The sequence below is a fragment of the Rhagoletis zephyria genome, unplaced genomic scaffold (assembly GCF_001687245.7).
Source record: "Rhagoletis zephyria isolate East Lansing unplaced genomic scaffold, Rhagoletis_zephyria_1.1 Rzeph_scaffold_00006, whole genome shotgun sequence".
Classification (NCBI taxonomy): domain Eukaryota; kingdom Metazoa; phylum Arthropoda; class Insecta; order Diptera; family Tephritidae; genus Rhagoletis; species Rhagoletis zephyria.
The window spans coordinates 215,255-240,371 of record NW_016157090.1 but is presented as its reverse complement, the minus strand read 5'-3'; the positions used below and the strand labels follow the sequence as shown (position 1 = coordinate 240,371).

The following is a 25,117-nucleotide window of genomic DNA, read 5'->3' as shown; positions in this document are numbered from 1 at the left end:
TTTCTCTGCAATTTCCATGCAATTTGTATATTCCCAACACTAAATTCCCTTCAGTTTATCAACGTAAACTTCCAAATTTATTTTGCTCAAATAAATAAGCTTAAGAAATAAATTTTCAATCAGTACGTGACACCCTGTATTGACAATGTGAACTTTCCATACGCGCCCTTGCCTGAATTTCGAACACGCCCATTCTACCAGGCGCGCATGAACAACCAGCAAGCGCGAAGAACAATGTTTCTAGCAAAACGTATACAGAAAAGCAGCGCAACATAGTTGCTAAACACAAATCAAAAGAAAATGTTGCATGCACAGCAAGGAAGCGCTTGCAGCAAAGTTTCGCAACATTGTTGCTATACTCAAATCAATAAATCATTAATCTTGCTTTTATTCAATAAATTAAATATGTGTAAAGTAATTACAATAATAAAAATGAAAAATTAAAATAAAATAATCTATGGAACAAGAGTGTGATACTAAAGTGTATGTGTTACGCCATTGCCACTAAATGTGCTTCTTTTTTGTTTGTAAGTCTACATTATACTGCGATTAAGTCTTAATATTTTCCCATTTTCGTTTATTTTGTTGGACTGAAAGCACATGCACACGCAGCAGCAGCCGCCGCACGCAGGGTAACAAAAGCGCATTAAAAGTGCCAGGTTCATACATTAACGTTACGTCTCAGCTCAATAAGTAATTGATTATGCAAGCTTGCTGCACCTACGTCTCGAAATGTTTATAAATTGCAGTAACGTAGGTCATCACCTGCGTCCAGTCGGGTCTTTCAATCTGACACATATCGTTGATGTTCTATTGAAGAGCAGAAAAAGGAGCCAAATTAATATTTATTTAGTCTATTCACATATACAGACTATGTAAAGGTTTTATGCTAATACTTGCCAGCGTCGTTTGAATGCCTACAGATTCCGCCGCCGCAAACGCCAACGAGAAGTTACGTCGCTTATTTGTCGGATTAAGTGTGTCGTAGGGTATACGATCTGGCAGATAGGAATGCAATATCGCACAAAGCGCCAAACCGTCGTTCCAAGACGAACTGAAATTCGTTATATCTATATTGCGATAGCCAACTGTTTTATTTTGACACCATTTCAGCAGTGCATTTCGCTTCGAGCCACCATTTTTCGCCAGCATATTCAAAGGATCTTTGCGTTCGCCTACAAAAAATAGAAAATAAATGAAGATGATAACCAAATGTAGAAAAAGTTGAACTGAAGTCAAAAAAAAAGAAATTTTAAGTTTTTAAGTGATTTAAGGATACCCCAAAAATTAGTTGGTGCACTTCAAATTTTTCTAGCCGAAGTATATGAACTTAGGCCTTCTTTCGGGCGTTTCTCTACTCCCGTGCCGGTTTACTTACCACTAATAAGGGATTTGCCGGTCACATTGTTCAATCCACTAAAATGATGTAGATTAGAGACTAAGGAAGAATGCGTTGTAGCTGCTGGCGATGCTTGCTGTTGTTGTTGTTGCTCACGCAATGGGCCTTTAGAAGGAATTGAGCTATTGGATTGACTGTTGCTTGTGTTGGTGGCTGGTGTCGTTGCTGTGGTCTGTAGACGGATCTAAAAACAGTTCACAAAGAAAGTAGTGTAAATACTCGTAAAAAGTGAAAACGCAACGTTTCATTCGGCGCTTACATTCTCACTCCAGTCGGTATTTGTAACACCCGTATTCCCGGCTGTCGGCAGCAAATTGGAGGTTATATCTGGCGCGGCGCTATTTAAGCTGGATGTGGAGCTGTAATGTGACTCAGCCTCCTCTACTTTGGGCTGGAAAAGGCAAAAACAAATCATTAGATTTCCATTTCTATAGTTTTTTCATGACAGAAATATACTCGGAGGTCAGCAATTGTCTGACTGAGGACCGACCACTTTTCTATTACGTTAGGATGTGGCGAGGACATGGAATCGCAACTTGCTACTAAAGCTGCACTTACATGGGGCGATTTTTTGGGCAATTCAACTTTGATAAACAAAAATCTCGTCGAGTAGTCAGCAAGTCAAATTTTGCAGGCGATTATCGCCTTTTAATAAATCGCCTCATTGCAAATGCATCTTAATCATCGTTTTATCCTTACTTTATTGTTTTCAATGCTTTCGATAAGCGTTTTCACCGACAACCGCGAGTCCTGACGATTCAAGCTGCTGCCGATTTTGCTACGTCGTGAAGCCATTTCCTGTTGGACTGTGCTCAACACTGATTGCTGTGTTTCGTTTTGTTGCATTTCTGCATGGTAGGAAAGTATGAAATACACAAATGTGAACAAAAACAAAAGCTAGTAGTAAAATAAATAGGACAATCAAGGTTACAGTTAGTGTCAAATGTAAGTGTACCCCTTGTTCTAATATAATATTCACAATTATTTTCTTGAACAATTTTCTTCAATAATTATTAACCGACTTGGCAAAAAGGAGAAGGTTATCAATTCGTCGAAATATTTTTATTTTATTTTTTATTTTTATGTATATTACCGCATAACTTTGGACCACGTTAACTGATTTCTATAATTCTTTTTTTAAAAGAAAGGTGTTACTTCACAGGTGGTCCCATACTAATTTGTTTTAAATCTGATCATTGGATCATGAAGAAATTTACGATTATCTTAAATTTGTATATGAGAATTAATTCGGTTTTGTTTTTTGTTTAAAAATTACTTGTTTATGAAAATAGTATAGTTCATTCACCATATAAGTCAACTATTTATATAAAGTTCGCAAAAAATCAAAAAATTTTCGGGTATGCCGTTTTGTATCCCGTTCAATTTCAGTAAAACAAAGTGCAAGTTTCAAGTCGCTAGAAATTACCGTTGATTTTTTAGATTTGTTTTGTGGAGGAAGTTGCGCATTTTCTTCCATATAAAAATAGATTTTTATCACGCGTTATATAGAAGAAAAAATTGAAAGGTATACAAAACTGTGTACTAGCAAATTTTCTAGACATTTTGAATGAAATTTTTGAAATTTTGATGAAAATTTTTGGAACTTTTGTGAACTTTACATAAAGTGTGAAACTTTGATTTATATGGTTTATGTTATAGAATGAACGATATTTTCATAAATATTAATGAAAATAATTTTCCATGAAAATAATTGTGAATATTATATTAGAACAAGGTGTACACTTACATTTGACCCTGACTGTATGCGGCACTTACGTTGCTTCGTCAACTTGTCGATTTGCTGCTCCAACAGCCGTATCTTCTCCTTTTGCGTCTTATTGTCAAGCACAAGCTGTTCGCGTGCACTCAACGCTTCAGTCTTAAAATCGTTGGCAACCCGTACGGTCATTAATAGATCCGACTGGAACTGTTGCCATTCCTCCGCCTGAAAGGAATGGGAAAATTTTTTAAATTTAACACAAAAAATTTTTGAACAAACTTTTTTATAATTCTTCGCCTACCTCTTGCTTCCGCAGATTCACCTCCTCCTCCAGCTGCTTTTCGGTCGTGTTCAGCTTACTCTCCACATCGCCCAAATGCTTCTGCGTTTCGCTGAGTAAATTCTGCAGTTGCTGCTTGTCTTCCAAGTGGCATTTACATTGCACCTGTTAGGTCAACCAATCAGACAAATGCAATCGAAGTCAACATTTGAAATTTTTTTATTTCTGCATAAAACGTACCTGCAATTCGGCGGTGCTCTCGACTAGCTGCTGATGCTCGCCACTCAGCTTGTCCTTCTCCTGCTGCAACTGCTCCAGCCGATATTCTAGATGCGAGACGGCACACTTCGCATTATTCTTGGCCACCTTGCACTCCTCGGTCACACCGGAAAGCTGCTCTTTTAAACGTCTTATCTCCGCCTGACTCCGCGAGTACTGATCCTGCATCTCGGCCACACGCTCCTCGAGCGCATCTTTCTCCTTGCGTGCCGCATCCAATAAATCGGTTAAATCTGTCTTTTCGCCACGCGCCAAATCTTGTTCCAGCTCCTCGATCTTGGAGCGTGCATTTTCCAGCAGCGTACTTAAGCGGCTTATCTCGATGCTGTGCTGGGAGATCTCCTCTTTGGCCTGCGCTAGCTGTTGTTCCATTTGTTTGCGTTCGGCATTTGCCGCATCGACGGTGGAATCCAGCAGCCCGTTGCGTTCACGAGCGCGTGTGCAGTCCGCCATAGAAGCATCCAATTGCTGACGCAACTCTTGCATTTCTGCGTTGAGCTCTTCCTGCTTGACGAGTATCCCTTCGCGTTCCTCCTGCGACGTTTTAATCAGATCGAGTAGTTTACGTTCGCGCTCAGAGGAGCTAATTTCCGTGCGTAGCGTATTGATTTGGGTGCGTGAATCGTTTAGTTTCTCCGTTTGGCGACAGAGTGTCTGAAAAAGCACATCCTTCTCCTCGGCCAAGCGTTCGTTTTCCGCTTGTGCATCACTCAATTGGGCCTGCAAGTCAGCCAGCTCTTGGAGTGTGGCCTGAAGTTCTTCATTGGTGGAGTAGTGCGTCTCCTCCATTTGAATGATCTTATCCTGCAGACAGGCAACCGAGATTTCACTAGACGACGAGTGTTTGTCCCAGTCGGGCGTGAGACAGGGCGTGCCCACATCGTTATCGGTGAACTGGGGAGAAAAGGAGAAAAGGGAGACACACGTACAATTTTAATCATTTGAAAACTAGACATACATATATAAGTTCTCGGTCATTAAGAAGCTGAACATAAATTTTTGATAAATCAAAAACTGAGCAAATTAGCTAAACTTCTATTAATAAAATTTTATTTTCCAAACAAGATCTCTTTGGCGAATTGTTTCCATTAACTTACACTTGGCAGCGCAATCGATGCCGGCGCCGAACTGTGTAAACGCTGGGAATCCTGTATGATTTGATGTTTCTCCGCATCTGATAACGGCGAATTGACGACATCACGCAAGCGATTGCGCAACGATTCATTCTCGTACTTGAGATTTGCCACCTCCAATTGACTTTTCTCCTGCTGGGTCTGTGAGAAAGACAAATTAATTTAATGGTTTGCATGTGAGCAGAAAATGACGAGTGCCAGTTTTAATTGAATCTCATAGCTCGCATGTGCCAATTAAACAACTGTAAATCACTGCCGAGCACACGGCGCAAAAACGAAAAATAGAAACTTTTGTAAGACTTCGGTGGCCCTTGACTTCGATGAGTTTTCAGTAGAGTTTCCAACTACCACTCACTGCACCCCACAGCCCACCTACCTGCATCTTATGCAGCTCCGCCTTTAGCTTGGCGACTTCACTCTGGTACGGCAGTAATTCGGCAATACGCGCTTCCAGTAAAAGTTTCTCATGCCCCATACGTTCTAGCTGCGCTTGCAGATCCTGCATTTTGTTGTTAGCCTGCAACGAAAAAAAAATAAATAAATATCCAATTCTGAGTAACCACATATAAACACTCATTTCACAAAGTGCTCACTCACCTCTAATAGTTGTTGCTGTTGTTGTTGTTGTTGCTGCAATAGTTGCTCGTTGTTGATGAATTGCTGATAATTGGCCGCGTTCAACTTGTACAGATCGATGCCCGCTTCAGCTGCTGTTGCGGTGACACCACGTTGCGTTGGCAGCGGCGCCTGAGCAGCCGTTGCGCTGCTAATCAATTCACCGCCTGTGTAATTATTATTTGTTGCTGCCGCGACTGCTGTGGCCGCTGTATTAACCGCGGAATTGTGACTTCCCGGCGCGGCAGCTATTGTCGTCATTACATTGCCAGCTGGTGCGGCGGCAACTACGATATCGGCGCGTGGTGGTGGTTGTGGAGGCTGCGCGCCCGCGTTGGCGGGCAATTGCTTCGGCTGCTTCTGACCCTTCTTGGTTGCGCCGGCAACTTTTGGCTTCTTGTGCGGCAAAGTATTAGCGTTGTTCACCGCTGATATGGCGTTGTTGTGCGCGCTGCGCAGCGTTTCGGGTGTGCGACTGCGCGTACGCGCTGCCAATGGTGCAACAAGATTCAATTCACCGTCGCCCACGTCAACGCCGCGCTCCGTGGCCGGATCGATTGGCGGATAGAAAGTGGCGGACGAGGCGGTAGCGCCGGCTGCTGCTTGCTGCTGTGCCGCTGCTGGCTCCTGACTGCTGCCGACCGTATTCAGCGAAGTGCTGGACTGCGATTTGTGGCGGTTGCTCGATGAGGAGGAGTGCTTCGAGGAACCCGAGGGTCCTTGCCCTCTGCGGAACAACGATTTCAATTTGATCATTGTTTTTTTTTTTGTATTTGATTTATAAGAATGTAGGAGACGTGAAAGGGGCTGGGAAGTGTGGGTTTTTTGGAGGTGAATTTCGGGCTGGTGCGCTGCGGAGGCGCGTAATTATTTTTAGTCGGTTACGACGGTAATTGTCCAATGTATTTTTTTTTTGTTCTCGCCGAACTCGTTGTTTTTCTTAATTATACACTTAACTCAAAGTTTTTCGGTCTTTTATTTATTATCTTTTTACTTTTGCTACTTTCAGTTCCATTTCGCATTTACTGTAAAAAAAAAGTACTGTTCCAAATTATTTGTACCTTGCATTCGTTCACAGTCGTTTCGGGTCTAAATTAAACTAACAGCCAAATTCATAAAAAAATTAAAGAAGACTTTAACTCGAAAATGTTTAAATCGAAAATTTGTATGAAAATGTCACTTTATAGAGCTCTTTAAATCTATTTCATTTTTTTATGAATAATACCATAAAAATGCAGCAATGTGAAATCTAGTAGAAAGTTAAGAAAAGCGTACTCGACAGAATTCGAACGTGCTGGGTACTCCTTGATAGCAGAAGCAGTTGTTTCAGCAAACTATAGAATATTTTAATATAAATATGTATGTATGTATTGAAATTGAAATTTTCACGGCAGCCAACATGGCGAAGCTTTTAACAGCATGTGACCTTACACAGATTAATGTTAATTCGTAGGCCATTGCTTTGAACTCAGTGAGAGCGAATGGGACCTGAATATCGGCATCGAATTACGGTAATATCGTTACAGAAGTGATAGTGATATCGATAAACCTAACGATAAGCATACAGATATACAAACTTAAATCGATAGACGAAGATCAATAGCGATATTAATAAATTCGTAAGACAAACGAACGGCAATATACTACAAAAATTACTAAATAACCACTAAAAATATATAAATATCAACCCATAATCTTTAATAATAATTAGGTAAATACCGAAAATCGATAAACATTGACGAAAATCGATAAATATTGATGAAAATCGATAAATATCGTCAAAAAAGGATAAATATTTACAACGAATCGATAAATGACTAGGCATAATTGATAAGGTTAAAAAAAAAATCGACAAAAAACGATGAATTTCGATAAAATCGTTCAATATCTATTTCTAGCAAATTTTTAAACAAAGATGATAATTTGTAACGAAAAAATTTATGAATACATACATATATGCTCTTCGGTCACCGCAAGCGTCACACCAGCAGCACTTTATTATTAACTTTAACCAAACTAACTGTATGTATGTACATACCGTGAATGTCGATGCTTTTAATATTAACCAGAGATGATGAAAACAGTCCTAAGCGCAATTAACATTTAACTTTTAACAGCAAAATACATACATAAATATGTGTCTTATATTTTGTGCAAAAAGTGAAATTCGCTGTTCGATCCCACCAGCCAATCACTCGGCTAGCTACCATCCGACACGCTACTGTAGGTAGAATGCACAACAGCATGCAACGCTGTGACGACGATCAATGCAACAGTGGGGGAAGTATGCAGCATAAATACATACATATGTATGTACATATTGAGTAAGTAGAAGGGGGGTAATAATGTATAAAAATGCAAACAAATCGACAAGCCGACAGCCAAAGGGGACAAAGCGTCGATTGTTCATTGGCTTGATTGCCGTCGCTGGCGCTGAGACAGACACGCAAAACTGCATTAAAGCAGTGTTGCATGCCACAGTAACATAGGTACCATTCGCCCAAAATGTGGTATCTAAAGAAAGAAAATATAAGAAAAAACCGAATGAATGCAAGCAAGAACTGTACACCACACAGCCACTAAAGGCTGTTTTTAATCCAAGGAAATCCGTTGCAGTTTGTGGTTACTGCTTTAATTGAAGATATACTATGTATGTACATGCGTATTTACATACAGGTTTCTATGTACATATATATTTCTGTACAGGGTGTATCGTTTGGTATTTTCCATCACTTTATTGAGCTAATAAGCAGATACATCAAATCTGTTGATTTCAAACTTGCTACAGAATTACTACAACTACAAGAATTTGCCTTGGTCTGGTATAAACCATAATACAAATATTTATCTATATATTATTTATTTAATTTTTACATTTTTATTAATTTTTTTTCAAAGTTTTTGGAAAAAAAAATTAATTAATAAAAAATAAGTGATCAAAACTCGTAAAGAAGTAGTGTCCCAAGATTTTCATTTGGCAAAAACAAAAACATTAAAATTAAAATAAGTAAATTAAAACCCTTTAATTTTTAAAAACTTTACATCCTACGGGCAACGTTTTCAAACACCCTGTATTGAAATATGTAGTTCACCCGTATTTTGTTTGAATAAATTGCATTAAGCGTATTAATTGGCTTCTGAATCAGTTATCAGAATGAATGCCAAGTGTTTGTATTCGCTTTGAATGGGTTAATCAAGGCACAACAATAACTTAATTGTACTCGAGAACTTTGAAACAAACAAACGTAGCTGAATTAAAAGAAATATTAATTTGAAAAATTCGAAGCTAAGCACAGAAAACCAGATTCTTTTTTTTTTTTTTAAATTGGACTATGGAGTAGTATGCAGTACATACATAAATGCATGTGCGAAACAAAATTTAAATAAAAAAAATTCTATAAACAATTCGTTTGTGCTGATCAATTTTTTTGCTTCCAAGTCTATACAACAAAATAAAAATAAATGAATAAAAAGTTTAAATAAAAAAACAAATTCTAAAAAACTTATACTAAAAAACTTAAATAAATAATGTTAAAACTTAAAAAACGAGATGATTTAAGGAATCATGAAAAAATTTATAATTTTATTATTGTATTTTATTTTTTTTTTTTAACTAAAAAAATATGTTTTTCGCATTCTAAAAATTATTTAAAAAACCCTAATTGCATCGTAAATATTTTCATTTTTACTTTTCCGAGATTCTAGATATATCAAGCACCCATCGCCAAAAGAACGAACATCGGAATCTTCAAAACCTCGCATTATTTACAAAACAAAACTTCAACACAAAAGACTAGCGATTTTGCCAATTCATAATTTTTATGCACACAGGAAGGCAATAGTAATCTTTTCAAAATAAATAAATATGTAAACTAAACGCACAGCATTAAAGGAAGGAAGGCGGCCGCGTTGTGTTAAGAATATTTAATCAAAAACCTGCTGACGTTCAGAAAAGTTAGGGGCTGAGAGAGAACGCTTACAGCAAGTATTTGCATAGATAGTTAGGTACTCGTGTATTGTTGCTGATTCACGAGCGATAAAGAAAACAACAACATTTGCCATACAAAAAATAACAAATGAAGCCCACATCAACGAACAAGGCAAAAATAAAGAGATAATAAAGAAACAGAAAAGAGCCTCTAAGTACAACGGAAAGATAAAAAACAAATCAAAATGTTTGTGCAAGATAACATTTGCAATATGGCGAAAAAAGTGGTATGCTTACGCTTATAAAATTGTCTCTTGATTCAGAAAGAAACAGTGGCTGAGCGCGCTAGCCTCACGATGCAATAATAAAGGATGACGTACCTAGTAATATTTTATAGATTATAAAAACTTTTTGGGGCTTGTTAAAATTTTATTCATCGTCATTTGTAAATTTACTATACCTTCTAAAATCCAATTTAACATTTTATTTACGAAGTTTACGCGGTTGCGAGGCACGTAAGCGTTTAGATGAATACCCATAATACATATATTTTATGTTTTCTTTTTAATTAATATTCTTTTACTTCTTCCTCACAGGCACACATTTCGCTCTGCTTTAACATTTTTTTTTTTTTTTATTATGAAGGAACCATAATCAAAACGAGGACAAGGCAACACATTTCGAGGCTGTCAAAATGAGAAATATCAGAAAGCAGTTGCATGAGTTACACTTTGCTTGTTAAGTGTTTTTCGAAAGCGGTTTTTTTTTTTTGGTTTCCGAAAAGCGAGTTGCATGGACAATTTCGGAAAACGCTTTTTGGCTTTTCACTCAGCGAATGAATTTCTGACAATCTACTACTGCGGTACTAAAATGCAACCTAGAGCCGCTTTGCCGGTTGTTGATTATTTCTCTTCGTTATAATAACCCTTATTTTCAGTTTGAACATTAATTTATTATTCATAACTAAACAATTAAGTTCCGAAAAATAATTAATGAAAAGTATTTCTGCTGTTTCATTCAAAATAAAGCGTTATTGTGTCACACGGCAAAACTCGATCAGTTTTACAGTACTTGCTGCAGAAATAAAAATTGCTAGTGCAGCACGAGCATGTTGTAATATATTTTATATTTTAATTTCTGAAACAGATTTCCGAAATGTATCAGAAAGGTCTTCCGACTGTTCACACGTGGAAATAAATTTCTCTTTCTCAATTTGATAGGGAATTGTGTGCAAAAGTTGGAAACATTGCCTAGTCTAGCAGGCGCTAAATATTGAAATAAAAATCGCTTATTCCTTTTTTATTTTAATGCGTCGAAATCGAAATAGTTTCGCTGTAAAATTAAAAAATATTTTTTTAAAGGCAAATTGAATTTTCTAAGCGAGCTTAAGCGGACGGATTAGAGCGAGAAGTTGCCTTTTATTATTCAAATTTTTTTTTTTGAGATTTAATTCCAGCTCAAAACTAAAAAAACCCATAATATTAATAATAGATTGGCGCTTACACATATGTTAGTGTTTGGCCGAGCTTCTCCTCTGATTTGTGGCGTGCGCATTGATGTTGTCACACAAAGCGGAGGGACCTACAGTTTTACGCCGACTCCGAACGGCGATTGTGTTTTTATGAGAAGCTGTTTTTCATGGCAGAAATACACTCGGAGGTTTGCCATTGCCTGCCGACGGACGGCCGCCGTTAAGAAAAAACCTTTTTCTGTATTTTTTGCGATGTTGCTTTGACCAGGATTTGAACCCAGGCGTTGCGGAGTGGAAGCGCGCACTGCTTACCACTACACCACAGCGGCCGAATATACATACCTATGTATGTATATATGTACATATGCATTTATTTTTGGCTCTTCGGGAAAACTACGGTTGTTGTAGCGGCTACAACAACCCCGCCCAGATCGGCTGTTATCTCAGTCGTTGTCGTCGAGTTCCACTAACGGCAGCCCCAAGAAGCGTGGAGCCTCTATTGGGTCGGTCGACAGGGACGACGCCGTTAGGGTTGTGGGGTTTTCCGGGCATGCGAAGAGATGTTTCGAGTCGTGAGGGGTCTCTCCGCATGCCGGGCATCGTTCGGCACATCCGCATTTAGCCTACTCAGGTAGGAGTTTAGCCTGCTGCAGTAGCCGAGCGAAGTTGGGCTATTGTTGTTCTGGTCTCCCGAGGCAGATGGAGCTCCGTCGCGTCAATGTCCGGTGTTTGTGTGCCTAGAACGGCATTCACAGGTCTTGAGTCTACATAACTCGAGACTGCGTCCCTGTGAATGCCGTTCAGGGCCTGTCTGTGAGCTGACGGGTCCAGAGGCTGCTTAATGAACCTCTGGACTTCGTCCGTCAGTTCATATAGATGCCTCCTGACGTGCCTCGGCGAGGGCTCCTCTGCAAGCAGCTGTCTATTTGGGTGGCCACATTTGTGGCTACCAGGAACTGCTTGCAGAGCATCGTGTTGTGCTGCCTAATTGGGAGCATTTTCGCCTCATCGTGGAGGTGGTGTTCTGGTGACATCAGGAGGCATCCGGTCGCTGTCCTAAGTGCCGTATTTTGTACCGTCTGTAGCTTCGTCCACTGCGTCCTACGATCTTGCTCTGAAGCCCGTTACAGTTAAATTGAAGGACCTTCATGTGGTCCGGAGACGTGTGGTGATGCGGGGTGTGAGGGATGTGTGTGTTCGTGCCGCAGTTGGCTGTGTGCGCTGCTGAGGTGGTTGCCGCCCTGAGGTGGTGGCGGGAGGCGTCGCAGTTGTGGTCTGCGACCGAGCAGCGCAACACGGGCCCTCGAAGTTCCTCGTCCAATATCGCGTGGTGCGCAGACCAGAGCATGCCCTAAAGTGGCACCAGCCAAGGCAGGTGTTGCACATGACTGNCTACGGTCTTTCCGCGCGCTGACGCACACTTCGAAAGCGAGAGAAGTAGAGAAAATTACAGAATTGGATTTGCAAAAAAAATAGCATTAAATGAAAACAAAAAGGGTTAATTTCAAAAAGCCATCATCTTTTTACCCAGCGAACACAGTCTCTGGCGTTAGAGATATATTTTGAATTTACATAAGATTTCTAATATAGGTTAGAGAACAATGTCAGAATTCGATTATAGAACGATTACAAAAACACTAGACATTAGAAACCGACTAGAATTCAAGGTTAGAATACGATTAGATATCTAACCATTTTCTTTATCAGCCTTATCATGAATTTTAATTTCGTGTGAACTCGTTCACATTTCGCCCATACAGTGTTCACCTATTGTACGTTAAATATTCACACTATCATATACCGTATTCACCAGTGATATAACTGTCACTCGCACGCATAAAACCGCAAAACAATTGCTAAATTTTCACAAATGTACGAGATACTCGCACGTATGCTCGAAATTTAAATTGTATTTAATGGCTTTGACAGCGGTTATCTCAACTTTGAAATTTCTATGTGCAATGCCGTTCACCCGAAATTGTTCCACATTCATGATAAAGTGAACCATTTGGTTGGACGAAATTTTTCGCCGGAGAAATTTTTCACCGAATATTCATGATAAGGCTGTATATTGAGAACTAAGTCCTCTTTTTGTAGAGAATACTAAAATTCTCGAAAGTTTCCCTAATCGTCTTCTAACCTTCTACCTCAGAGAAACACATTAACCTAAATGTTTGTTTTGGGTAGCCACCTCTAAATAATAGGTTGCTTGAAAGTCCTAAAAAGAAATTTGTGTCAGTTTGCGAGAATATGCTGTGTGAGGTATGTATGTAACAGTCCGCAGGTTGTCTGCTTTCAATGGCTGTCAAACGGAAACTCAATGAGGCAGCTTGTTTAAAAATTTGACAGTACTTAACTTACTAACAAATTTTTATTGACAGGAGCAATATTATATTTAAAGACTGCCAAATGCCAATTCGTACAATATTGCAATTTTAAAAATACTAGTTGTTAGAATGAATGAACGGAGAAATACATACATACATAAAGGCGGAATAATTACTGAGCTGAGCTGCAAAGCATACGGGTGCTATCCTGGTCACATCTAATAGCATTCTCTACAGGGCAACCGTACGCAAACAAATACACACACTTACATATGTATGTACATATTTATCAGGTGAGCTGAACTCATTTCCTTTGGTTTTATTACTTTTGTTGTTAATTGTCTTCTAAGTAGCTTCGTTGTTTTCTTTTTCGAGTTTTTCTCTTGGGCACATATTCCTATTTTTCTTTTAACTAGTTAAGCAACAAGCAGCAGTTTTGTGATGGAGACGACCATTAGTCATAGACAACTCGTAGCAGTAAAGGGCATTCTGTAGCTCCCGCAGAAGTTGACACACTATTTACGCTGCAGCTAGAAACGAGCATTCATTTGTCAGATAACATTATTTACTTCAGATCCATTTACTCCAATGTCGACAGTTAGCTGCGACTGGTTCTATGTAAACCATTTTTGGAGGCACTGAAATACGATCGTGACTTAGTGGTTCACATTGTTAAGTCACTTACAGACTTGCATATGTATTTAGGTTATCACCCAGTCGGAAAATCGGTCATAAAAAAACTAAGGTTTCAATTAAGCGCTCCATTTTTAGATGCCAGTTATTTAATAAGAAATCAAACGCTTGTTAGCATGCATCTCAGAAACAGCGAACTAATCATTTTTACGCTCTCCGCTCGAGCTTAAAACATTAATTCTTCCTTGCATTACCCTGGCATGTAGAAAGGGATGCATGATTTTCCTAGGACATCGCCGTGAAAAAATTAGCATCCTTTTATTATGAGAACTTCAAGAGAGCTTCCTGATATCAAATCAAGTACAATCTTGAGGTGGAAGCATAAATAGGGACACGAAATTTTTTTAAACTTGCCTATTCCTTCCTATTTACTATTTTGTTTTTTTATAAAATTATAACTCATTATCTAAGAAAAACCATATAAATTCATATTTAAAAATTTGCGCAAAAATTATAAAAATTCTGCAGAAGTGCATCTAAATTTTCAACGTTTTAATCAGATTTTTTTAGTACGCAGTTTATAGCCCATTAAATTTTATTAGAATAAATTGCAAGTTTTAAGTTCCTAAAAAATCGCGTTGATTTTTGGCATTTTTTTATTTTTTTTAACACGTATTCTTCCATACAAAGTATGTTCGACAATTTTTTTTGTATGGAAAAAATTATCAAAAATCTACGCGATTTTTTAGAAGCTTCAAACTTGCACATTGTTCTACTAAAATTTAATGGGTTATAAAACTGCATACTAAAAAAAAAATCTAAAAAATCTAATTAAAAAGTTGAAAATGTAGATGCAATTTTGCACAATTTTTATAATTTTTGCATAAAGTTTGAAATATGAATTTATATGGATTTGTTAGATAATGAGCTATACTTTTATAAAACAAAAATTAAAAAATATTGAATAAACAAAAGAAAAATTTGTTGAAATGTCGTGTCCCTATTTATTTTTCCACCACTGTGTGTACATACATATGTATGGATGTACATATGTATGTAAGAATAAACTACCTTTTATGCTAATAGATAATGTATTTAGGTGCACAAATCCGTTCATATAACCAAGGCAGCGCGATTTCATTGGTGCTTTTCCTCAGAATCTTTTCTCAGTCTTCGCCTTTTCTTTTTTATTTATCTTACATGCTTTTAAAATATTCTCCATGCTTCGTGCAGGCACTTGCAAAGAAAACCTTGCTTTATACATATATAGGATTGAACGATGCACTGAGAACGATAACAGTACCAGTGCAGTGGTGGCAATAGCAGCGGCTGCCAAGTAAACAAACAAGTCTTACCACGGCTGTACTTGCTGTCAACTCAATGTACTCGTATACTTTTTACTGTTGTGCTGCTAGTATTTATGCTGTTGGCCTACAGTACACTGGTCGCCTGCAATGTTACGCTGCACACCTCTGCGTAGCACGAATAAATTCGTGCCTTGTTACAACTCTGATTTTAATTTTACTCTCTTTATGCACATTCATACCTAGAAAGAAAGATAGCTTCATATTAATGCTTTTCAATTCCATGCTGCGTTGACAGATGTGATTTGCTGACCGCCAGTGCAAGCGTTGCCAGGTTGACGTTTTTAACTTCATTTTAACGGTTTTTACTGCCTGCCGAATTCAGCATATCTCTTGATCGGCATATTTAAAACGCTGAAGGTCAGATCACCGTAGTGTTTCACAAGCTGAGTTTTCTTCAACAAAAGTACCGGGAACAGATTGCTTTGCTTATGCTGGAACAAGCTAATTCTGAGCATAAATTGGAATGAAGGAGTGTAGCTCTAAACTTAAAGTAAACTTGATTATTTTCTTCGACATTTGTGGTGTGCTGCATTATGAATTTGTTACAAATGAACAGACGGTTAAAAACAGGTTACAGAGTAGGCGTCATTTGGCGTTGCGAAAGTAAAACCGTGTTCGAGGTAAAATTCGTGGATTTTACATGACGATGATGCACCTACTTACCGAGCTACTAAGTGACGAGATTTACAGTGAAAAAAAAATCAACGAATGTATCAACCCCATATTCGCCTTAAGTGTCGTTACATATCGCACACCTATGTAGATCTAAACTAAGCTAACTCAAAATTCAGAGAGGGAAATATAACTGCTTTTGGATCGTACAGATGCAACGGAATTAATAAAAACAGGAATGTATATATGAACAGTTAATGTATATAATCATGAAGAAAAAAATATGTCGTATGAGTCCTAAGAATTGATTTATGCAAAAAAATAGACACCATTTTTTTTTTGTTGATCGCACTTGTTTGCAGTGATCGGATTTAAAAAACATTCTGTGTGGTAGATTGTGAAAAAAAATATGGTAGACTTCAAAAAATTGTGGAAGATCTCAGGTTTTAGAAAAGCTTTGTACGAAAATTTAAAAAAAATCTGCAACGTTTCATCGAAATTGCAAACTTTTTAGTTAGAATCTGCAAAAAAAAAGTTTTAAATTTTAGTATAATAAAGTACAAATTTGAAGTCTCTAAAAATTTCGTTAAGTTTTGGCATTTTTTTCCTTGACAGTGTAAAACTATTCCTTCCATATAAGATATTTTTCGAACATATTTTGTCAGATTCCTTGCGGAGTGCGGCCAGCTTTTCGTTTTATCACATCACTATGTTTTGTCGATTTTGACAATGATCAAGTAAAAGTAAACAATAAACTTTAGATGCACAGAAATTTGCTAATACTTTTACAAAAATCGGCGATTTTTAACATTTTCTTTAATAATTCTTTTTATAAATCAAATATTTTACAATTTAACACAATAAAACCACGTTTCCTGTCGAAAAATTGAATATTTAGAAAATTTACTGTTTGACAGTTTCATTTATCCTCCCATTCGTCTTTGTTTACTTTTAATTGAGAACTCTCATCACCGCCGGGAATGCGAATTCTTGTATTCTATCATTCTTGTTATCACATAGTGCTTGGTGTTGGGAAAGTTTTGCTCTTAAAATTAAAAAAATTAAAAAAAAAACTTGTCGAGAAAAATAAAACTACTCAAAAAAGCGAATATGTGGTAGAAGTCCGATTACTGTGTGTGAAATATGAAAATGATAAACTCGTTGTTTTCTGCAGCCAACTTCACTTCCTAACGCCCTCTCAAAATCGGATTTTATTACGGCTCAGCGTTGCCACAACGTTATTTCGGTATGCTCATAGAAATTGTTTGGGCATGAGAAATTTTTAACAGCTAGACAGCCGGTTTCATCAGCAATTTAAATGGAAAATGATTTTTAATTTTCTGTCAATTTCCATATAAGAAAATTTAAAAAAATTAAAATCTTTTTTCACTTAAATTACTTTCGTGAAATTGGCTGTAAGAGGGCCTTCTTCGAATGCGGCAAAATTAATTTTACTATTACCTATTACAGCGGCCGCTGTGGTGTAGTGATAAGCAGTGGCGCTTCCCTGGTCAAAGCAACATCGAAAAAAAAAGTAGAAAAACAGTTTCTCATAAAAATACAATCGGTGTCGGCGTAAAACTGTTGGTCCCTGCCCTTTGGTGACAACATCAAGGCGCACGCCACAAATCGAAGGAGAAGCTCGGCCAAACACTAACATACATATGTGTAAGTGCCAATCTATTATTATTATTTGTACCTATGTATGAGTAAGTACGAATATATGCTTTTTGGATACACTAGAAAAAGTACGAGTTTTTGAACTAAATTACCTTTTTTCTAGACAAAGTGGCACGTTTTCTCATGCCGAGCACCTGGCAACGCTAGCCATTGCGGCACATATTTCGTATGCTTCCCTTGTCACATAACAGCAACGAATGTTGGGAGTACATACTCGCTTTCTGACGAGGTACCTACTTTTCCCTTTTCGCTGGTTGTTTTTCTTCTTTTTCATAAGACTCGTAGCATCTGTTTGCCACTCTCGACACAGCTGGGAAATTTGTGATTTGAGTAAACGATTGTCTCAGGAGAAATCTTGGGAATTTTATTAAAGTCGTGCTCTCATCGTTGAAAACAGGCAGCCATTTTTTATGTCAAAATGAGGAGAGCATTTTAACAAAAAACTATGTAGTACAAAAGCCGGCACTGTAAAATTAATAGAAAATAATAATTGGAAAAAATAATGCACTTCAAAAATTACCCACATAAGCAACAAATGTGCAAACAGCGATACATATGAATGTATGTATGTACATATCTGTGTGAATATTCACTTTAGCGGGTAATTGAACACGTGCGGATTATGGTGTAGTTGGTAATATGAATGAATGATTGAGTTGATTACTTGAAAATGTAATACCACCAAATTTGGCTTAAGCAGTTTATAATATCTACAAGTACTGATATTGACAGTAAACGTATAATAATATCAAAGGTAAACACCTAAGTAGGCGGAGATACCGTTGAAATGTAGGTAGAGCCGACAAGAAAAAAAATATTTAAAAATAGTTACTGTCAATGCAACGGAGGGTAATAAAATATTTTAATCTTTTTATAATAAAAAACTATAAACGAATAATACCCAGTTAAGAAATTATAAAACACTCTACATTATATTGGTGGTACTATAGAAGACACAAACACAAATACACACAGCCACATACACATGCCTGCATACAAACTGCAGCCGTGGAAAATTCCTAAGAAACTAGAAAATAAAACGTCCATGAAAACGATGAGTCACAGAAGAGTAGGTACTTGAAACATGGCTGATCATTTCAGAAAATACAAAAGAAAAATATGTGAGGATAAAAAAAAAATATTGCATTTCAAACAGCAACATCGGAGTCATATTAAATTACGAAGCAACAAGAACTTGATATACATACATACATAGTATGTAAATGTAGTTATCAGTTGCGCAACGCGTGACAAAGCCACGGTCAAGTTTTACAACTATCCATCTGAGAAAGCGATCGATCGCTCCTCGGGTTACATGTAGCTTCAAAGTGAAAAACGTAAAAACAACTCAGATAATAATTTTAATATTTTTAAGACATAAGTAACAAAATTATGCACTGAATATTAAAGGAAGCGCTATTTATGGTTAAAATACCATTTTTTAAGTAAAAAGTTCTATATCTTCAAAAACTCATGGTAGATAAACAAATCAAAAGCTTTTGTTATTACACAAACTCTTTGATGAACCAAGTCATCTCATTTCTATAGCTTACCACAGAGTATAACTCTATACGAAATCTGCTTTAGAAATAAAATACTCATAAAGAGTTTCAAGCTGTTGAAAGTGACCTTAAAACCGCAAAAGAGATGTTGAGTATCTTTTCTAAAGTTTGGTGTATTGTGTATGTTGCGGTCGATAGTTAATTTAGCAGGGAATAGAAGCCATTAACTAAGCGTGCTTTGGATATAAGTCACTACATCTTCACCTTTTATCGTTTTTATGTAATTTCTCCCTGGCTTTGAAATCTCCGGTAACCCGCAGCACCGTTTGTTAGAATTGCTGGGCGCCTGTCACTCTGCATTTTCTTTTCCTTCTTCGAACCATAAATATATATATTCCTTCCTTTTTTACTGCTTACTGCCCGTCTCCACAGGAAAACGTTTATATCTTCAAGTTAACTCATAATAAATAAAATAAATACATACTGTATGTATGTTAGAATATAAATAGCCAATGGAGATCGCTCTTCAAGAGCAATATATATCAGAGCTTATACAGGGTGGGCCAAATAAGATCTACCGATGTTAATAAACACGTATAACTTCTTTATTTTTTAATATTATTATTTTTTTTTTTCTGCATGTTATAGTTAATCTCTTGGAAAGTCATAATGGATACTTACAGCAAGACCACCAACAACGACTACAATACGCTATTATCTACACAAATTGATTTTTTAGGTAATGTTTTGATATCGGATGAAGCGCATGAGCATGCAAAACTGTAGATTGTGGGGCTTTGAAAATCCAAGGGCAACACACCAGCACCAGTTACACCCATCCAGATGCACTGAAAAAGTTATCGGCCCATATTTGTTCGAGAATGAGGATGAAAGGCCAGAAACGATTTCTGACAATGATTGACAACTTTTTGCGGGCAACGGCAGAGCAGCATCCTAATTTGTGGTTCCAACAAGATGGAGCGATTACGCACACTGCTAGGCAAACTATGGACCTGCTGCGGTAGGTAGGTAGGTCTTATTTGGCCCACCCAGTATCTTGCAGCTACATTTTCAATTGTACGAAAACTTCGTGGAGGCAAAATTATATATATTTTAATATAAAAGCAAAAATTGAGCCGTTTTCTGTTAAAATATTTGTTATTATGTGCTTGGATGCAAAATAGTCCATTGCCTAAATTTTTTAAGGGATTAAATCCGGCAAAAATACGTTTTAGAAGCTATCTTACAAATGCTTATATCAAGAATTAAAAAGCCCACACAAATATTGCCACTGATATAACTTATAAATGACAGCTGGACAGCAATAAATTTTATCCTGTGGAAACGGCCAGTTATGGACCGATATCGGTGCCAGTGGCTGAAATCGCTTTACACATTGTAACTGGCAATTGAAAGCTGGCAACTGATTGTTTGTGGTTGCCGCGGAAATGTTTATTGAGAAAATCTAATAATTTTTTTCAACTGTTTCTTCAGCTTATATACACTCAAGTCTTGGTTGCTAGTACTCCAAAAATTCTATTATTATCAACTTTATAGGACTTTATAGGACTGTTGCTATTCATTTTCATTTCAGTGGCGTTTCCCATCGGCAACCGAACTGAGGTTGCCTTGCAATCCATAATCGACTCATTAAATTACAATGGCGCCTCTAAACGGTACAGCAATAAATTTTATCCTGTGGAAACTGTGGACCGATATCGGTGCCAGTGGCTGAAATCGCTTTACACATTGCAACTGGCAATTGAAAGCTGGCAACTGATTGTTTGTGGTTGCCGCGGAAATNAGTATGGTTATTGTGCTTGCCAAATTTGAGGCCGCTTTTCATATAACGGTAAATTTCAGATATGCTTGAAATTTCAATATTTCGAAATTTAAGGACGCTAATTTACTTAAAATGTATACACNCTGGCAACTGATTGTTTGTGGTTGCCGCGGAAATGTTTATTGAGAAAATCTAATAATTTTTTTCAACTGTTTCTTCAGCTTATATACACTCAAGTCTTGGTTGCTAGTACTCCAAAAATTCTATTATTATCAACTTTATAGGACTTTATAGGACTGTTGCTATTCATTTTCATTTCAGTGGCGTTGCCCATCGGCAACCGAACTGAGGTTGCCTTGCAATCCATAATCGACTCATTAAATTACGATGGCGCCTCTAAACGGCAGAGGGAATTTGTACATACATAACTAAAGCTGAGTCAGTGCTGTTTTAGATTGCGATTTAATTCGAAATATATAACATATGAATGCACTTTTTTCTAAGTTTGAAAATTTCATTAAAATTTTCCAGCACAGTTTCGAAATTTCCCCATTTGGTAAGCGCAAAGAAAAGATTGCACATAATTTCTGCATTTGTTTTTATACCCGAGCGCACTTGTGCACAAGGGTATTATAACTTTGTTCACATAACGGTTGTTTGTAACAGGCAAAACGAATCGAGATAGATATAGACAAATGTATACATAAATGATCAGAATGAAAAGAGAAATNATGTTCGGCTCCGCCCGAACTTAGACTTTCTTACTTGTTTCAGCTTCAAATATTTATTGCATGCGAATAAGCGCTGTTGGTAATCGAAACTCCATAGGCAAGTGCAAATAAAATAAAAAATAAGTACAAAAAAGTATAAATATGAATGAGCGAGCTGGGTGCTCAGTTGAAGAAGAGAAGGGCCAGACCAACAGGTGACTGGCATAAAAAAATGTGTATATAGGAGTATCAACGTTTACATATATATTTCATACATCAGTATTAGTGCTTTTTTTTAACACATAGACTCGATTAACAATAATGATCGCCAATGAGCTTTGATTCAACGAGTAAAAGAGCGTGCGCAAAAAGGCAAGGAAGAGCGAAAGGCGAGTGAGTGACAGCTGTTGTTTCACAGCTGTTGCGCAGAAGTGATTATTTATTTTTACGTAAATGAAGTGAAAAAGAAATAATTATTTTCCACAACTTTCAGATATTGGACTGCTAATTTTGTGTGTGAGAAAGATGATTTGACTACATATACATACATAATAGAGAAACCACAACTGGCAATTCTTGCAGTTTTTTTTTTAATGTTTTCGTGACTGGATTGCCATGCGACAAGTAAGAAAAAGATGTTCCAGAATGTAGCGGACAAATTTAAAAAGTTTTAAGTTGTAAAACTTTGGTTCAGAGAAACATATGCAACTGTAATAACTGGTTAACAGAAAATCGATCCTTAATTTTAGGCAAATACACAACACAGTTTTATGTCTGCATAGACGGTCTCACATGCCGTCTGTGTAGGATCCAAAAATTTAGATTTTAGTCACCGATGCGTAGAGACCCGACTGTGGTGTGGAGTGTAGACGTGCGCGGATACAAATGGAGCAATATAAAAAATTTCTCGTAAAATTCTTTAAGACGGTATTTTTTTGTTTAGTCTGTTGACATGGTGTAAGGCGAGTTGCGTTGTAAGTGCATTGCGGTGAAAGTACTCGCGATGCGCAGACATACTGTGCAGTGTATTTGGCCTATTACACAGCTAAGCTTTCAGTTTAGCTGTACCGGCAAATGTTTGCGCCTTTGAAAATTGTGGCTATTTAACTTTTTTCTTTTTAGCTTTTAACAGTTCCATGTGATATTTGTTATCTTGCATGTACAAGTATGTATGTACATATGTATCTATAGTATTTTTCATTGGCAACCTCAGTAGTCACATGTCATGTGCTCCTCGTATGTGTGTATGTATGTATATGTCATCTACATACATATGTATGTATATATTTATGTAATTTGTAGCTGCCAAGCTCAGCTCGACCCTCAACACTGCTACACACGGCAGGTGGGGTATGCGGAGAGGTGGACATGGGGTTGTCACATTGCTAGCGAACAGAATATAGAGTGCGTACTACACAGAGAAAAAAGCACCTAATAAAATGGAACAAAACTAATAAGATACATATCTCTACGGTTTTCCGTTAAGAAGATATTCCTCATGCTTCCAGAGGGAAAAACTTTTTAATAAAATCAAAAACAAATCTTTTGCTTTTTATAATGTTTTCTAATTAAATGCAAAAAAAAAAAAGAAATTGAAAAAAAGTTCACGCCGACCTGTCCTCGAACCCGTGACTTTCTGTTTGGCAGTTTACAGCTCTACCTAGTCGGCTACGGTGGTCGCCTTACCGTCCGTATTCTATTAATTACAATGAATTTAAGATAAATTCAAGAAGACATCACATGAAAGTAAGAAGAACAACTTTTCAACAAATTGAAGTATACATCACATACAATTAAGAAGTATTTTTCATGAAACACTATTACACAGGTTTGTTAAATATTTTCTGTAGCAGCTAGTGCACTAGCAGCGAGAGCGTAAACACAAAATTGAGATAAAAAATAAAAATAAATCAATATACATACTATGTATGTAAAATAAAATAAAAAATACAAAAATAATAAAAAATAAAAAAGTAAGAAACAAGGCCCGTTCCACATGATTTGAACCCACGACTAAAAGGTCGTACTCGCATCCGTTAGGCTAGAACATCTATTGAGAAGACATGGAAAACATACAATCTTCAATTCATTGTCTATTTATTCAAGAAGAATTTACACATAAAATCTCTATGGAATTTTCTTAATTTTTTCGTCTGTTTACCCCATAGCCCAGAAACTTTTCATGCGTCATATTTTTCTCTGTGTATACATATAGGACGTTTGTGTCTAGGGAGGGTTGTTGTTTTCTCTGCTAGTATTTCTTTGATCGTGGGGTGGCTGTTAAAATACGGCATTAAGGGTATTTTCGCAGTCTTGCAAAGCACGGTTTGCGCGGTTTGCAAAGGCTTCCCATGCGTAATCCGGTTTTTACCGTGCAATCCGTGCAATTTGTGCACCGCGCAAGGGCTTTGCAAGACTCAGAGAATACCCCTATTGAAACTTTGATGAACGAATGCAAAGCTAATGAATAATTTTATGTGTAATATTAGCAGATGATGCATTTTTTCTATGCCATAGAATAATGGCAAAATAAGCAATTCTATGAATTACACATTGAGCACTCTTGAGTATTTTGCTATTGCATGACGCGGCTTCATTCACTATTTCCCCTCCTACGTGTGTCAACATTCATGTCACGCACACAACATTTCGCAATTTAAATGTTATGTAGATAGTAATTTTCGCAACCCTTTGAATCTTTTTTTTTTTTAATTTTTGCCGTAAAAATTGACACATATGAGAAGTTTGACACTTGCAGATCTTCACCGCTTCAATTTATAAAATTTATTTATTTTAATTGCGTACTTTAAGAATTTGTTAACACTTCATTAGCATAAAAAATATCCATTTTGCCTCCGAACGCAATGAACGTAAGAAACAACGCCCGAAAGCAAGGGAAAAAACAAGTGAAAAACACGCGCACACAAAATTGAATGGCGTTGCACTGTCAGACGCTTTGACGTTTCGTCTTTTATGAGTACACGATCGTCGAAAATGAAGCAGAAAAACCCCATATCAAGCAAAGTAAAGCAAACAAGTAAGAAAAACACTGAAAATCGTAGTAAGTTAAATATGGGTAAGCGCTAACGAATGGCTGCCGTTGCTGGCTTGCTTGAGTACTCGCTCTACTCGAGACGGGCGACGACTCGGCGACGAGCAAAATAAACCGGTATACAAAATCAAAAACACAAACAACAAGCGAGAAACACCAACAATCGCAAATAGCACGACAGCAATTTTACAACAAAATTAAACACAACACTGATATCTATATACAAACAAAAGTACATGTAATTTAGTACTCTATGTGTAGCGCAATGCGTGACCGTCATGATCAACAATAAAATCGACCGTACGACCTACTCTCGTTTGTTCACACAACCGCTCAACCGCTCGCTTATCCAACAACTACATTGCGACTACACGGCGATATCCGGTGGAAGCGTGTGGAGTACTCGCTGGATGTTAAACAACAGACAACAGTCCCCGCATCCAGCTATATACATATAGACATACACTATACAAATATGCTCTTTGCAACTCGACTCCCAGCCGAACCATGCGGATGTGCCTGTATTGGTGTTGGCGCGGTACAGCTCCGACATCGGTGGTGAGAGCGGTATTGCCACATGTGTATAGCCAGCTGGGTTGATTTACATTAGGAAAAAATCCACAAAA

At 37.3% G+C, this 25,117-nt stretch overlaps 2 protein-coding genes across 8 annotated transcripts in view; one reads left to right on the top strand and one right to left on the bottom strand.

Annotated features, from left to right (window-relative positions):
* Vlet (COMM domain containing 10 protein valette) overlaps positions 1-20,217 on the top strand; it is a 64,689-nt gene extending 44,472 nt beyond the window's left edge. The window contains exon 3 of one of the 2 annotated variants that reach the window (XM_017636322.1): positions 19,595-20,217. The gene's annotated coding sequence lies outside the window, so the exon portion shown is untranslated. Of the gene's footprint in view, positions 1-9,124; positions 9,185-19,594 lie in introns of those variants that run through there. The other variant, XM_017636248.1, reaches the window with a different exon arrangement.
* Positions 365-24,910, bottom strand: spdi (sperm antigen with calponin homology and coiled-coil domains split discs). 6 transcript variants are annotated; one of them, XM_017634450.1, is made up of 12 exons: positions 24,728-24,910; positions 5,409-6,451; positions 5,188-5,328; positions 4,776-4,952; positions 3,640-4,572; positions 3,421-3,564; positions 3,176-3,344; positions 2,099-2,247; positions 1,659-1,790; positions 1,379-1,583; positions 901-1,175; positions 365-810 (listed from the first exon to the last, which is right to left on the bottom strand). In XM_017634450.1, the coding sequence occupies exons 2-12, from the start codon at positions 6,180-6,182 to the stop codon at positions 721-723; spliced, it is 3,189 nt and encodes a 1,062-aa protein (XP_017489939.1). In that variant the 5' UTR covers positions 6,183-6,451; positions 24,728-24,910; the 3' UTR covers positions 365-720. The 6 variants fall into 6 exon arrangements, with proteins under 6 accessions (XP_017489939.1, XP_017490064.1, XP_017490004.1 ...); XM_017634575.1 differs by having other exon boundaries at positions 5,409-6,467; positions 24,742-24,910; XM_017634515.1 differs by having other exon boundaries at positions 24,742-24,910.
* Positions 24,911-25,117: the final 207 nt, after the last annotated feature.